This window comes from Paroedura picta, chromosome 12 (assembly GCF_049243985.1).
Source record: "Paroedura picta isolate Pp20150507F chromosome 12, Ppicta_v3.0, whole genome shotgun sequence".
Taxonomy (NCBI): Eukaryota; Metazoa; Chordata; class Lepidosauria; order Squamata; family Gekkonidae; genus Paroedura; species Paroedura picta.
This window is the reverse complement of record NC_135380.1, coordinates 34,659,398-34,675,032: the sequence shown is the minus strand read 5'-3', so window position 1 is coordinate 34,675,032 and position 15,635 is coordinate 34,659,398. Positions and strand designations below refer to the sequence as shown.

Genomic DNA, 15,635 nt, shown 5'->3' with positions numbered 1-15,635 from the left:
GGGCCACAGTTTGACTACCCCTGGAAGATGGGATTACTAGTCAAATGCCTCCTCTGAAATCCTGGGAACTGGGCACGGCAATGATGGATACCTGATGGGGAGCGAGAGATGGATGCCAGCGGCTAGAAGAAGCCATTCAAGCAAGCTCACAACACAACCTCTTTGCGGCATATGCCTCTTGCAAAGTCAAGACTAAAGCTACACCACAAAGCGACAGAAGAAGCGCCTCACTTTGACTGCCACAGGCTCCCAAGGCTATCATCGTTGGATGGGTACCTGCCGAGGGTAACATCTCAGCAGAGGTCCCTCCCGTAACCGCAGGCGTTTCCCTCCTTTGCTCCCTTCAAGAACCGATTCCCCCAGACGGCGTCACAACATTGCAAAGGCCTTGGAAGCCATCCTCTGTTCTCTGGCAGGAGATGAGACAGGGGAAAGAGAGACAGCCAAAATCCGCTTTGCCGCCTGGAGCACCGTCAACTCCTCTGGGGCCCAGCTGTGGCGGGTGGGGCTGCAACCAAGAGAGCAGCTGGGCTCTCCTCTCTCCTTCCAGCAAGGTTACTGCAACCTCAGGCTGGAGCCTGGCATTCCTCGGGAATTATAACTGAGCAGGAAGAAGATGAGCAGGGGTTTTGTACCCCATTTTTTAGTAAGAGGAGGCTTACAATGGCCTACCCTTCCTCTCCCCACAACAGGTAACTATGGATCTCCCCCCATCTCCCCTCACCTTTCTCTTTTTTCCTTTCCCTTCTCCAGTTTCCATCTCCCCCCACACCTGTAGAGTCCCCCCATCATGGTGCCAGTGGGAATGACTAAAGACACAATGGGGGCCACAGAAACGGCAAAAAATGTTAAATGTTAAATTGTTTTAGGGTGTTTTAAAATGGTTATCAGGTGAAAGCATCTTGTGAGCTGCCCCAAGCTCACTTGCAGGGAGAGGCAGCCTAGAAATCAGGTGAAAGCATCTTGTGAGCTTTAATGTGAGCTATAATGATAGTTTATCATTATAATAAATACCGATAGTCACCCTTTATTTATAAAGACACAGGAGAGGCAGAGAGAGCTCTGAGAGAACTGTGACTGGCTCAAGGTCACCCAGTTGGCTGCCTGTGGACGAGGAGTGAGGAATAAAACCCGGCTCTCCAGATTAGAGGCTGCTGCCCTTAAACGCTATACCAAGCTGGCTCTCAAGAGCCCAGTTCCCTCGGAGGCAATGGCACATTTGAATGGTGGACCCTCTGGCTTCACAGCCTTGCTGAGGTCCCTCCCCAGGCACTGCCCCCAAATTTACAAGGATGTTGCAAGCCAGAGTGAAGCCACGTGAAGGAGTCAGGTGGCATCTTGCCCAAACCACCTTCCTTGGTAGTGGTGGTTGAAAGTGCCATCAACTTGCAGCCAATTCCTGGTGACCCGCACAGGGGGCTTCAAGGCAAGAGTCAGAGGTGGTCTGCCATTGCCTGCCTCTGAGCAGCCTAGTGGTCTCTTATCCAAGGACCATGCCAGGGTTGTGAGAGCTGAAGCCAACGTGGTGTGGTGGTTAAGAGCAGCAGCTTCTAATCTGGAGAGGTTTGATTCCCCGCTCCTCCACATGCAGCCAGCTGGGTGACCTTGGGCCAGTCACAGAGCTGTTCTTGCAGAGCAGTTCTCTTAGATCTCTCTCAGCCCCACCTACCTCACAGGGTGTCTGTTGTGGGGAGAGGAAGGGCAAAGTGTTTATAAGCTGCTTTGGGACTCCTTTGGGTAGTGAAAAGTGGGGAATAAAAAATAAAACAGCTCTTCTCTTCTTCTCTACCTTGGGCCATCCAGGTCAGAGCTACCTTCCTTTCCCAACCATGAAAACCCCTGGAGCCCCCTCCAAAGGATCCCGGGAGCTGCACTCTGAAGAGGATGCTCAGCAACTTCTGCTGAAATTGCTACTCCTCTGTTCACCTCAGGCAGATGTGCAGCCCCCCAATTCCCTTGGGGAATGGCCATGGCCATCAAACCAGCTGAAGGGTTGCAAAGGATGCCTGGTGAACGACAGAGGCCCAGAGGCTCTGGCTGACTCCATGCAGGTCTGCGATGTGCGGGAGGATAAAGGATCTTGGCCTGAGACATTTGCACTGCCACATACAATCATACGAAGTTTCAGATGTGCTGCGTATTGCAATCAGTGGTCCCAGAGAAGCCAGAAGCCAGGCATTGGATGCAGCCCCCTCGACGCATGTGCATTTTGAAGAAGAGCGGAATAGTGACAGGTCCCTGCCTTTGGGAGCCTGCAGTTGATAAGTTGACAGTGGGACGAAAATGGGGAGGGGGAAGAGAAAATCTTAGCTGCAGATGCCAAGATCTTTCAGTTCTCTTGAAGAAGAGAAGGCTGTGATCCCACAGGATCCCCCGTTCCAATGAGGCGCTTCCTCCAAGGGCACTTATGCCTTAGGGAAGGGGTAGTCAAACTGCAGCCCTCCAGATGTCCATGGACTACAATTCCCATGAGCCCCTGCCAGCAGGGGCTCATGGGAATTGCAGTCCATGGACATCTGGAGGGCCGCAGTTTGACTACCCCTGCCTTAGGGGAACTGGGCACCAGGCTCCAGTATTCAAAACATGGTTGCAAGAGAGGGGCACATGTTGGCTAAAAAAGAGGTCCCCTTGATCCAGCTGGGCTGATCCAGTCTCCCTTCACTAGTCAAAGAGTCAAATGGGCCCGCAAGAGGCTGTCCTTGGTATGGTCCTGTTCCTTTCCTCACAGACTCTCTCCCACGTGTGCACAAGGAACAAGGAACAGCTCCTTTGCAGTTGTCTCTCTGCTCTTAACCACTACACCAGACTGGCTCTGCTTGAGGATACTTTGCACACAGTATATCAAAGAGTCCCTGTATTCCCCCTCTTGCCTGTCTGGTGGGATGAGGCCTCCCACCCCTCGTGTCACCCCACACACCAGTCTCAGCCCCTTCGGTCTTCATCTATGATAGATCAATCCATGCATCTCCAAACAAGTCTGGCTCTCTTCCACGGCTACCTGGGGAAACATGCCAGAGAGATTCTGCATGACGGCACAATATGCAGCAAACACGTCCCCGCCTTTCACTGAGTGCCAAGACACTGGAATCATTAACAAGGGCAAGATCATCAGACTTTTAAAAATGAGAATCGTATTAACAGGACGCGTGACAACTGAACACAGTGAATTTTTGCACGGTTGCCAAATTCAGCTGCCTGCATTTTTCTTTCGGCCCTTCAGTCCCCTCCCGTCAAATACTCTCACAAAGGGCCTGAAGTTCAAGGACGGCTAGGCCTGACCGAGGCTGGGTATGGGTCTGCCCACACCCCCAAACCCCATCATGCAACATTCCCCAAACAAGAACACCAGAAACTGTTAAACCCCTTGGCACAAAGGCCCTGCAGGGCTCTCATCTGACAAATTAGGGGGGGGGGGATCACCAGAGAGCCAGCCAAGGTAGCTTGCCAGCTTTCTGTCCTCACCCCAGTCAGGAAACTGCCCTCCCTACAGATGCTGGTTGCTTGCCAGCCTTCCGGGTTACATGAGAAGGACCGCGGGACTCTGACTCTGTGATTTTGCAAATGTGGAAACTGAGCTCTCTTGAACTTTTGACTCCCTGGCACTCCATGCTGCTTTCGTTTGAGAGCCAGCTTGGTAGAGTGGTTAACTAGCGACAGCCTCTACTCTAGGGTTGCCAGCTCTGGGTTGGGAAATACCTGGAGACATTGCGGGTGGAACAGAAACTGGGCAGGAGTTGGGGTGAGGAAAGACCCCAGTGGACTATAATGCGATGGAGTCCATCCTCCAAAGCAGCCAAAGAGGGGAATCAAACCTGTTTCTCCAGGTTAGAGAGTGGGACCTGGAGATCCCCTGGAATTTTATCTTCCCTCCAGACTAAAGGAATCAGTTTCCCAGAATCATGTTCCCTTCTCTGGTTGCTTACAGAAAGTGAGCGAGCCACTCTTGTAAGAATGCCAGGGGCTCTTGAGAAATGACCGCTGCATGGTGGGAAATTCCAGCAGAAAATTTTCCAGGCAGTACACTGTTCCACCCCCCACCCCACCCCACTCCACCCCTTCGGAGGCAGACGTCCACTAGAGCCATGAAAACACTTTGGAAGCGAGCTTATTAATTCCCCCAGGAAGCGCCTGGCCTGGGAAGTCATTAGTGCCAATCGAATATTAATAAAAAATATAAATGATTGAAGTGAGTATTAAAATATTAACTTGGTCATTTCCACATGCTGTACAGATGTCCCCTAAATAGCTCCACAGAAGGTGGCAGCATGCACACAAGACAGCCAGCTGCAACCAGATGTTTGTCCAGGAAAGAAATTGCAGCTTAGTTGCAGAACACCTTCGCCTGCAGAATGTCCCAGGTTCAGACCCAAGCATTTCCAGCTAAATTATCTCAGGTGACTTTGCACTGGGAAAGACCCCTTGTACCTGAGATCCTAGTGAATGGCTGCAAATCATAAAACTAGACTATGTGAAATACATAATCCTGTAGTGGCAAGGCTACAACAAGAAACTGGAAGCGGTGGGATGGGACCCTGATCCAAGACGTCTGCTTTCTTCAATACCAATGACAACGAATTTATAAGAGGAGCCCTGCATGGCCTGTGCTGTATTTGTTTATATCCCACTCTCTCCTTGGTCAGGGCTCAAAGGAACCTAGAATATTGCTCTCCCCTCCTCCATTTTCTCACTACAACCCTGTGAGGTAGGCCAGGTGGAAAGTTTGTGACAGGCTCAAGGTCATATAGTGAGCTTCCATGTTAGAAGTGGGGATTCAAACACAAGAATTGCAGAGTCCTTGGTATGTTCGTTAACAGCGGTGGCTTTTAATCCTGTAAACTGGGTTAGTTCCCCGCTCCCCCACATGCAGCCAGCTGGGTGACCTTGGGGGTCACCACAGCCCTGATAAAGCTGTTCTGACCGAGCAGTAATCTCAGGGCCCTCTCAGCCCCACCTCCCTCACAGGGTGTCTGTTGTGGGGAGAGGAAAGGGAAGGCGACTGTAAGCCAGCTGAGATTCCTTCGGGTAGAGAAAAGCAAAGTATAAAATCTAACAATAGCAGGGCCTATTCTGCTTCGGCCCCCATCCCAGAGAAGCTGTATAGCTGTCTTAGGTAGCAATAAAGATCTGCACAGCCTCGGATCAGGCGAGAAAGGTGGGATGTGCAAAGCAAGAACTCTCCTGCATAGGGCTGCCAACCTCCAGCTGGTGGCTGGACATCTCCTGGGATTTCAGCTGCTCTCCAGGCAACGGAGATCAGTCCTCCTGGAGAAAATTGCTTCTTTGGAGGGTGGGCTCTAGAGCCTGGTACCCTGCTGAGGTCCTTCCTCTCCCCTAATCCCAGAGATATTTCCCACCCCAGAGCTGCCAGCCCCGTTCCCACACCACCCTCAACCCTCTTGCCTGTTCCACGCCAAGCGGGATCCGTGGCTCTCTCAGGGCTGTGGGTGCTTTTCCCAGAGAACACCCTCCTTGCAGCCCTCCTGAGAACAGCGTTGCGTGGCCGGCCCAAAAAGTCCTCTCCAAGATTGCTTCAGGATAGTCACGATTTGTGTTATAAACAGCCAGATATAAATAGAAGCCATGATTTCCTGCTTCTGAACACTCAGCCAAGCATCCAGCAGGATGCCCCCCCCCTTAAAAAAAAGAAAGAAAGAAAAGCTGTAGGCGAGAGATCCAGTACCTCCACTAGATCTGGAGACCACCATTCAGTCTTTCTAGGGCAATATGGCACCATCACAGTCCCCTGGGCCCATCGTCTTGCTCCACTCGTGTTCCGGCATCGTGTCGTGAGAGCAGGGCAGCATCTGTTCTGGGGAAACCCAAGCCGAATGCCAGGCTCAGGTTAATTTTGGAGCGATCCCTTTCTCCCTGGCAGTGGCTCATTCACATCCCTTACATGGGCAAGAGAAGGCATTCGACAGCTCCCAGCAAGTAGCTGTACACAGATTTCTCAGGAGAGGAGATGGCAGGAAAGAAAGAAAGAAAGAAAGAAAGAAAGAAAGAAAGAAAGAAAGAAAGAAAGAAAGAAAGAAAGAAAGAAAGAAAGAAAGAAAGAAAGAAAGAAAGAAAGAAAGAAAGAAAGAAAGAAAGAAAGAAAGAAAGAAAGAAAGAAAGAAAGAACAGGAGAGATTTCTCCATTTTTTTACCCTTGAGAAACCCATGAAACATTCTTCAGGCTTCGAGAAAACCAAGAAGTGGCATAAGTATGCAGAACATAGCTGGGAATCATAGTTGCGTACATGCCCAGTGGAGGACTCATGGATGACCAGAAACCCCTGCCCCCCCCTGGGCACCCCCCCAGACAATAACAATGTTCCACAGATTTAAGACAGCCATTCCAGATGTTGTAAAGAAGGGCTATGCGTCCACAGCTGGCAGGGAGGGATATTTACAAGAGCAAAACAGGAGGGAGAAAAGATTTTTCCTGGTTCAGTAGCGGTTCGGTTCCAGATGCAAAGTTTATTGGTCACGTCCGCCACGGTAGCTTTGGCATTCAAAACATCCTCTGGCAATTTGTATTTCAAGCGTTGAAAATTTCTAATTGAAACCCTGCTAAAGAGGATTGGGGAAACTCCCCAGCCAAGAACACGCACAACAAAAAGAGGGCAGATTTGCATGCACAATTTATCACCCACACCCACATAGACACAAAAACGTTTTCTTTGGGTTTTCCAGGCCAGGAATAAGCTGATGCATTCTAAGGACTATTTTAGCAAAAATGACCTCCTTAACTGGGAATGCAGTGGCGCCTTTAACCTCAGCCCTGGCCTGCAGAAGTTAAGTTGGCATCTCCGTTTCCACCTCATTGAATCTCTCATGCCTGGCCGACTGTTTAAGGCACAAGAAAGAAAGTTCGGCACCCCAACATCTGAATACCCCTAAGAGAAAGAGATTTGGCAAACATCACAAGACCAGGAGAGGCAGTGGCACTACCCTCACTATTTCTGGAGCAGATTCACCACAGAACAGGTCTCTGCCCTGAGGTGCTTACATGCTAAAGGGTGGGGACAACAGATGAGTGGCAGAGACAGGGACCACTGGGTGCTGGTCTCAGCTACATGTACCACCTTCATCCTTGACTGAAACTCAGCTCAAGCTGCTTGCTCGTTTCATTCATATCCTGCCTTTCTCTCCAGAAGGGACCCAAAGCAGTACAAGACAACAAAGAGAGGTCCTCCTGAGTTTATCATCAATCAGAGCTCTCCTTGGTTCACACAGAGGAGGGCCTTTTGGTGGCAGCCCCATTATTATGGAACAGCCCCTCTAGGGAGATGCACCTGGCCCCTTTTCTGTCAGTCTTCAGGAGGGAGCTGAAGGCAGTTTTATTTAAGACTGTGTTTAGCTGGTTTAGTTCCTATTTAGTGGCAGTCCTCCTAACTGGAATCTTTTATAACTGGAATCTTTCTAACAGATGATTTATTCATACTGGGGTTTAAAAATCATTGTTTTATTCATACTGTAAGCCGCATTGAGTTCCACAAGGGAGAAAAGTGGCTAATAAATGCATCTAAACAAACAAACAAATAGACATCATTCTCCATTTGTCCAATTTTATCCTCACAACAACCCTGTAAAGTAGATCAGGCTGAAAGGTGACTGGCTCAAGGTCACCCAGTGAGCTGCCATAGCAGAGTAGGAATAGGAACCTGGCTCTCACACATTTAGCTGGATCCTCTAACCTAGGTTTTCTCAGCCAGGGTTTCGTGAAACTCTGGGGTTTCTTGGTGGAACTGGAAGGGTTTCCCGAATGGGTGGGAGTTAATGAATTTTTTGTATATATTTTTAAAATTGGTAAACATTTATCAGGTGACATGATCATATCTGGTCATGTTGACCCTCCCAAAGTGGCCAGTGATGGGCCTGGAGGAGTGGGAAGGGGAGGGGCCCCAGGTGGGAGTGTCCACAGCTTTGCTTCCCAACCCTGTTCTGCACCATCCTGCCACTTTCTCACATCCTGGAGAATGTTTCAGGGGGTTCGCAATGGTTAAAACAAATTAAGAAAGGCTGCTCTGAAAGCTGCAGGCTGCAGGGGTAGTCAAACTGCGGCCCTCCAGATGTCCATGGACTACAATTCCCAGGAGCCCTTGCCAGCATTCGCTGGCGAATGCTGGCAAGGGCTCCTGGGAATTGTAGTCCATGGACATCTGGAGGGCCGTAGTTTGACTACCCCTGCTCCAGAGGCTTCACAGAGAAAGAGAATTCTGAGCAGGGATTTGAAGGGGTGGAGAAAAATGGGTCACTGTGTAAAGGGTAGCGGGGGGAGTCCTGCTGTCCCCCATTGTCCAAACACAAATGTCACAGCTAGGGGTGCCTGGTCCCCCTGGGGAAAGGCTTGGCAGATCCAGGTTCAGAAATTGCTGGAGATCTGGGTGTGCAGCCTTGGGAGGGCTGTAGCCTGCAGGTGTGCAGTAATTCCAAGGGGCCACCTGAAGATTGGCATCCGTAGTCACAGCACGACCAGCCAAAATGCTAAACTGAATCTCCAGGCCTCCTTATTTTCATTAAAGCCTGCCTCTGCCCCCATCCCCAAGATCCAGCTGCCTCCCACGACTGCTTGGAAAGAAAGATGAAAAATGGCCGGGGGGACCAATGCGGTCGTCTCCCACGTCTTATTTAATTAAGCCGACTGACAAACCTCCTTCAGGAAACATAACTGAAGGAATTCGCAGCCACGGGAGGTGGTGACCGCCACTGGCTTAGAAGGCTTTCAAATGGGAAGAACAAGATTTCACGAAGGAAGGGGAGGGGGTGGTGGCCACCTGCCAGCAGCTCCTCAAGGCATGTTCACTGCATGTTCAGAAGCAGTGTATCTGTGAAGGGCAGCTGTGGAGAGAAGGTTGCCAGCTCTGGGTTGGGAAATCCCTGGAGACTTTGGGGGTGGGGCTGGGACTGGGTGGGATTTGGGCAGGGAGGGACCTCACTGGAGTCTAATGCTAGGGAGTCCACCCTCCCAGGCAGCCATTTTCTCCAGGGGAAATGGTCTCTCTCACCCAGAGATGAATTATAATTCCAGAGGATCCCCAGGTCCCGCCTGAAGAACGGAATCCCTAGTTGAGAGGGATGACAGCAAGTGCCTTTGTGCCCCCTTGATGAGTTTCTGGAGGCCTCTGGCTGGCCACGGGGAGCACAAACTGAGGGTAAAGACACCAAAACACCACCAAAAGGTTCAATGGAGGGGCTGGGAGTAATTTATATTCAAATATTTGATCACCTTCTCCTTTGACTCCTTGGTCACTGTGGGAAAAAAGAGGCTGTGTTAGGTAGACCTCTGATCATACATCCGTATCAAGTACAAACGCAGTTCTTAGTTGCTTGACCGATGGAAGCACCAAAAAGGTTGGCCAGGAGGGGAGGCCTGCCCCCGGCCTCTCGGCTGGTCAAGATGGAGTCTCTTTCTTCATCACGGCAGCAGCCTGGGCAGGATTCACATGAGATTTCCCAGCAAGGCGCTAACCATTCCAAAGTATTCTGCCCTTTCAGCGCATTCACCTCCCCAGTCACTATGCTTGCCAACCTCCTGGTGGGACCTGGAGATTTCCCACTGTTCTAATTGATTACAAGACAATTGAGATCAGTTCCCCTAGAGAAAATGGCAGCTTTGGAGGGTGGACTCTGGCATTGTACACTGCTCAGGTCCCTCCCCAAACCACACCCTCCCCAGGCTTCATCCCCAAATCTCCCGGTATTTCCCAACCCAGAGCTGGCCACCCTACCACCCCAATTCAGCCCCTCCCCTAGCTGTTGAAGGGCTAGGCTACAGGGCAGCCAAGTCAAGGGAGAGAGCCAGCCTGGTGTAGTGTCAGTCTAGAACAGGGTTGAGGCTTTCTTCAGTCACTAAGGTCACATGTCGCCTCGGGCCAACCTCCTCCCTCAAAATAGCCTACCTCACAGGGTTGTTGCACAGATGAAATGGAAGAGACGGGAAACGGGGGCACATCCAAAATCAGGAAATGCTGAAGATCAAAAGGACAGAATATCCTATCTTAAAAAAGAAATCTAAAACAAGGTGGCTTCCTAAATAATAAACCCCGTTAACAGACTCAAATAAAATGGATGTTATCAAAACACACATTTCTGTTCAAAGGCAATGCTTTACAACAGTAGCAAAACTGCACATGGGTGTTCAAATGCGCAAGAATCTTTGCTGGGGCTTAAAAACCAGAGAGTCCTCCCTGCCTCTTCATCACAACTCCCTCCTTCTCCCAAATTACAATTACACTGTTGCATGCATTTTAGCAAGGCTGTCACCAGCTGGCCAAAAAGGAGCAAGAAACATGGCATTACACAATCGCACCATCTCCAAGGACTCCCTCTGCCCACACACCCAGCCCCAGTTCAGCAACCGCCTAAAAGTTCCTCATAAAGAGGAGGTGGCCGTAGGTTCTGAATTAAGTAGTTTGAATATTAACTTTAATTTTTAATTTTTGGATTTAAAAACTTAATATATGATTTAATGTATAAGCCACCCTGAGCCTCCAGGAGAGAAAGAAAGAAAGAAAGAAAGAAAGAAAGAAAGAAAGAAAGAAAGAAAGAAAGAAAGAAAGAAAGAAAGAAAGAAAGAAAGAAAGGCGGGCTGGGCTGGGCTGGGCTGGGCTGGGCTGGGCTGGGCTGGGCTGGGCTGGGCTGGGCTGGGCTGGGCTGGGCTGGGCTGGGCTGGGCTGGGCTGGGCTGGGCTGGCTGGTTGCAGGGGCTTATGCTTCCTGGCAATTCTTCCACTGAGAAATGGACTGTTTTCAGCTGACGGCTGGCCCTCTTCCAAACTAGAGGCCTTACCTTAGCAGATGAGCCACCTTGCAGAGAAGCTGGTCTACTCTAGTGTTATTATTTGAGGAATCCCCCCCAGGTGGCACGGAGTCCCTCCACCATAATGTTAAAGAGCCTGTGATTTTGGGGGGGCGGGGGCTGCTCAGTGGTAGAGCCAAGTATTGTGCATTGAGAAAGGCCCAAATTCAGTCCCCAGCAGTATCTCCAGTGGACAGGACCAGGCAGCAGGGGTTGCTCCACCGGAGGAGGCCCTGCAGACCTGTTGCCAGCCACAGCCGTCAATACTGATCCTGACAGACCAAGGGCTTGTCTCATGGAGCCTGAAAGAGCCAGCTGCTGTGGCGTTAATGTCAGAGAATGAGAGAGGTGAGTTCCAAGAGGCAAAAAAATAGAAAGGTGTCACCTGAAAGGCTAACAGATGTCTGGGGGCAGATTTGCGGCACACAAGGGATGCTGGGAGAGAGACCCAGACAGACACAGGTTGGCCTTTAGGAAGCATCTGTCCCCACTTGATACCATGTGTGTATGCACACATACACACACAAATGGCTGATCCTCAACAGAAGTTGTTTTGTTGAGTGTTTCCACATCATTTCCCGCAGGATGACAGCCATGTGTCGTTTCCCCATTGCTGCCAACACAGTACAAGGCAACAGGGCTTCCCCACAGACGATGATGAAGAAGAGCTGGGTTTTGTACCCTGCTTTTCTCTACTCGAAGGAGTCTCAAGGCAGCTTGCAATCACCTTCCTTTCCTCTCCCCACAACAGACACCCTGCGAGGTAAGTAAGGCTGAGAGAGCTCTGAGAGAAGTGTGGCTGGCCCAGGGTCACTCAGCCGGCCTCATGTGTCTCAAAGTGGTTTACAATGGCCTTCCCTTCCTCTCTTTACCAGAGACACCCGGTAGGGGTAGGTGAGGCTGAGGGAGCTCAGAGAGAACTGGACTGATCCAATGTCATCCAGCTGGCTGCATGTGGAGAAGAAGTAGGGAATCAAACTCGGTTCTCTGAATTAGAAGCTGCCGCTTCTAACCGCTGCACCAGCTCCCAATGCCTATAGGGATACTCACCTATGTGCAAGCCAGGAGGGAATTCTGCTTTTCCCCGTCCCCGTTATCCTAACACAAAGGCCATTGTTTCCCTGTCCCAGTCTTTCCTGTCCCAGCCATTCCCATCCCTTGGGTTTTTAAAAGTTTTTTTTTTAATTGGCCACAGGTTCTCTGAATTCTCAGCTCTCACTTTAAAACAAAAATACAAAGATTTGGGTGGGCAGCCCTCTGGTCTGAAGCAGAACAACATTTGAGTATAGAGGCACCTTGAAAACCAAAAATCTTGGTGCAGTGGTTAAGAGCTGCAGCTTCTAATCTGGAGAGCTGGGTTTTTTTTTCTTCACTCCTTTCACATGCAGCCAGCTGGGTGACCTTGGGCTAGTCACTGTAATCTTGGGACGGTTCTCGCAGAGCAATTCTTGTAGAGCTCTCCCAGTTTCACCTGCCTCACAGTGTGTCTGTTGTGGGGAAGGGAAGGTGATTGTAAGACACTTTGAGACTCCTTCAGGTAGAGAAAAGCGGCATATAAGAACCAACTCTTCTTCTTCTTCAGCAATATCAGGACTCTTTCAGCCTCACCCACCTCACAGGGTGCCTGTTGTGGGGAGAGGAAAAGGAAGGCAAATGTAAGCTGCTTTGAGACTCCTTTGAGTAGAGAAAAGCAGCATATAAGAACCGATGATGATGATGATGATGATCCCACGTTTCTTTTTGTTCAGGGACTTGAACTGTTTTTGTTCGTTCCTCCTTCTCCCAATGGCTACCCACCACAACCACCTTGTAAGAACAGGTTAGGCTGAGCTGTTGACCAGCCCCAGATCACGTGGCCAGTTTCCAGGATCAAGGGAGGGATCGGAGCCCTGCTGTTCCAGGTCTTGGTCTAGTTCCAGTTCCCAGTGCAAACTAACCATTGCACCAAACCAGCTCCCAATGCCTATAGGGATACTCACCTATGTGCTAAGCCATGCCTGGTTGAGTAAGGGCAGTGTGACCCTCCAGGGTCACACATCCCTGGAGCCAAAACATGTCATGTACACCAAGATAAAATTCAATTTGGAGTAAAAATCCCCAGAAGAGGCTGCCTACTGCTTCTTTGCCAGAGTCACTGCTTATGTTTTGCTTCCCTCCTGCCCGTTGCAGCATGGCAAACCGCTCCCTATGCCACTGAATCAAAGGGAGAATGGATAACTCCCAGGGCTCTCACGCATCTCTGGGTTAATCCCCAAAGCCGTCAGTCCCACAAGCCTACTGAGACTGCAACGCAAAGGAACCATTCCTTTCATCCATCTCCAATCCGCTGCCCATCCTTTTCATGGGGCAGCCTTGAGTTGGGGTTGGACTAGATGACCCATGTGGCCCCTTCCAACTCTGTGATTCTATGATTCTATGAGTTTGATGGGAGACAGAGAAATGTTTCTCTGCTTTGATGTGCCCAGTTTGGTAGGCCTCCATATTGTCACTTGTCAGTCTCCTCATTTTAAAACTAGGGAGATATTTGCTCTGTGCCTATACCTCTATGATCACCTGTTGGGGCTACGTGGCCCTCTTCTCTCATGCAAAGCACTGTGGATCTGGGGAGGGGGTGGATAGAATCATAGAATCATAGAGTTGGAAGGGGCCATACAGGCCATCTAGTCCAACCCCCTGCACTATGCAGGATCAGCCCTAAGCATCCTAAGGCATCCAACCTTTGTGTATCCAACCTTTGCTTGAAGACTGCCAGTGAGGGGGAGCTCACCACTTCCTTAGGCAGCCTATTCCACTGCTGAACTACTCTGACTGTGGATCTTCCATACACAAGATGGTTGGGGGGCGGGGCACATCCATGCAAAAGCTTCTGCTATCCAGCAGCGGCCCCCTTTCCAGACACAAGAAACCTTCTTAACGTACAACCTGGATCCCTGAACAGCAGCAATTCTTCTATTCCAAATTGTAAACCTTTAGAGAAATGCACACACTGCCCCCCAGGGGCAAGAGGAGAGAAAAGCAATCTTTCTTTGACGGGCTGTGTCCCTTTGATAGGAACAGGACAGTCAGCAATCCAGTCGGTGAAGCTCTTTGCCAAACACTTTTGCCCCAGTGAAACTGCAGCTGTTGAATTTCTGTTTCTCCGCCAGTCGTTTGAGGATGGCACGGCCCGTTCCTGTCCCCCTCTCCCCAAGCAGGACACCTGGCCTTTAACCTCTGCCCTTGGCAGAATTCCCAGGGCTTGATTTATTTGGGGGGGGGGTGTCTCCTGATTGATTTTTGCTTTCTGTTTTGATTTTTGCTTGCTGGCTGTTACAGATTTGAGGCAGACTTCTTAACCAGTTGACTTCAATACTGATGGATTGGACTGTTGTAACCCGACATGAACCGGTTCCGGGAGTGACAGGAAATAAAAATCTAAACAATCATCATCATCATCATCACAAGGACGCATGAATTTAGAAGCAAGCAGGTCCAGTAGTTATTGAACAAGAGGTCTAAATGGAACCTCCGTATTCAGAGGAAGGGTCTTTCCCTGTGCCAGGTACAAAACAACAGGAGATACCTTATTCTTCCATGAACTTAGTCCCACACTCAAGCAAGGAGCCAAGGAGTCCTTTCCTTTCCTTTCCTTTCCTTTCCTTTCCTTTCCTTTCCTTTCCTTTCCTTTCCTTTCTTCTTATTTCCTTCCTTCCTTCCAACCCCCATAGGACAGAACCTCCATGTACAGAGGCACTGTTCCTCTGAATACCGGACTGCCTAGGGGCAATCAAGGGAAAGACACGCTTAGCCCAGGTTTGGGCTTCACAAAGGAAGCAGGATACCGGGCAGGGTCCTTATTCGGGCTTCTTGTGTGGCAAGGATTTGCAAAGACACTACAAACCTGGGGGAGTGGGGTTAATTTTTAAAATGCCAAGGATTCGTGTATTACCTGTGCGAGCAGCCATCGTCAAAGACGAAGGTCTGGTTGGTGTAGCATTCGGTGGAGGATCGGGTCTCTGCCGGCTGCCGGGCGGCGGGTCTGAGGCTATCCTCAAGCCCTGGACCTTCCTCGGGGCAAGGCATCTCTCCGCATCCGAGGGGGCGCGTCTCCAGCCGCCCGAGAAAGCGTAAGATCAGCCAGAACTTCGCAGCTCGCCGTTCACCAGGAGGGTTCTTGACCTTCCGCCCGGCGAACTGCCCCACAGCTGCCCGCCCGAGCCCAGAAATTCCAGTCCGCTCGGCCCCGGGTCGCCGCTTCCATCCTGCGAGCATTAGAAGGCCAGGCGATTGACGACGCTCCTATGCGCGATCCTCCGTGCATTTCAGCCGGCGCCTTTCCCTGGTTCGATCGCGCCTTCTCCAGGCAAAGAATAATCAACAAGTCCGGGGAGGGAAAAGTTGGGATTTGCCACGAAAAAGGCGCAAATCTGATGGTGCCTTCCTGCTCAGCAGGCAATTAGACCGCTGCGGGGGATCTTTGCTCGGAGCCTTCATCCCGCGAGGGAAACGCAGGCGCCGGGGAGGGCGGCCTTTGCAACAGCTCCAGCGAGGGAAAAGCGCCTGCAGGTGTCATTTGGGCGCTTTACAGATGAAGGTTTCATGATTCCTTCCCCCCCCCCCCTCCTCCTTTGCTGGCTTGTTCCCGCTCGGGGTAAGCTGCCTAAAGGGGCCGGTTGGTAGCGTCCTGGCGCCATCTACAGGCCGTTTTGAAAAGTGCATGGCTTGAATGGCTTTGTAAACGGATCCAGCCTTTATTTATTTGATTTATATTTATTATATTTATATACCGCCCTCTCCGAAGGCTCAGGACAGCTTACATAGAACAGGAGCAATACAGATAACTTGATAATTGTGAAAATAATAATACAGTGGTA

At 50.4% G+C, this 15,635-nt stretch overlaps 1 protein-coding gene across 4 annotated transcripts in view; it reads right to left on the bottom strand.

The window, feature by feature from the left end:
* Positions 1–15,177, bottom strand: part of KCNT1 (potassium sodium-activated channel subfamily T member 1) — a 205,474-nt gene extending 190,297 nt beyond the window's left edge. The window contains exon 1 of one of the 4 annotated variants that reach the window (XM_077305300.1): positions 14,711–15,177. In XM_077305300.1, coding sequence (XP_077161415.1) covers positions 14,711–15,033 — 323 coding nt within the window. In that variant the 5' untranslated portion in view covers positions 15,034–15,177. Of the gene's footprint in view, positions 1–5,680; positions 5,814–14,710 lie in introns of those variants that run through there. The other 3 variants (XM_077305302.1, XM_077305301.1, XM_077305307.1) reach the window with 3 other exon arrangements.
* Between the last annotated feature and the right edge of the window lie 458 nt (positions 15,178–15,635).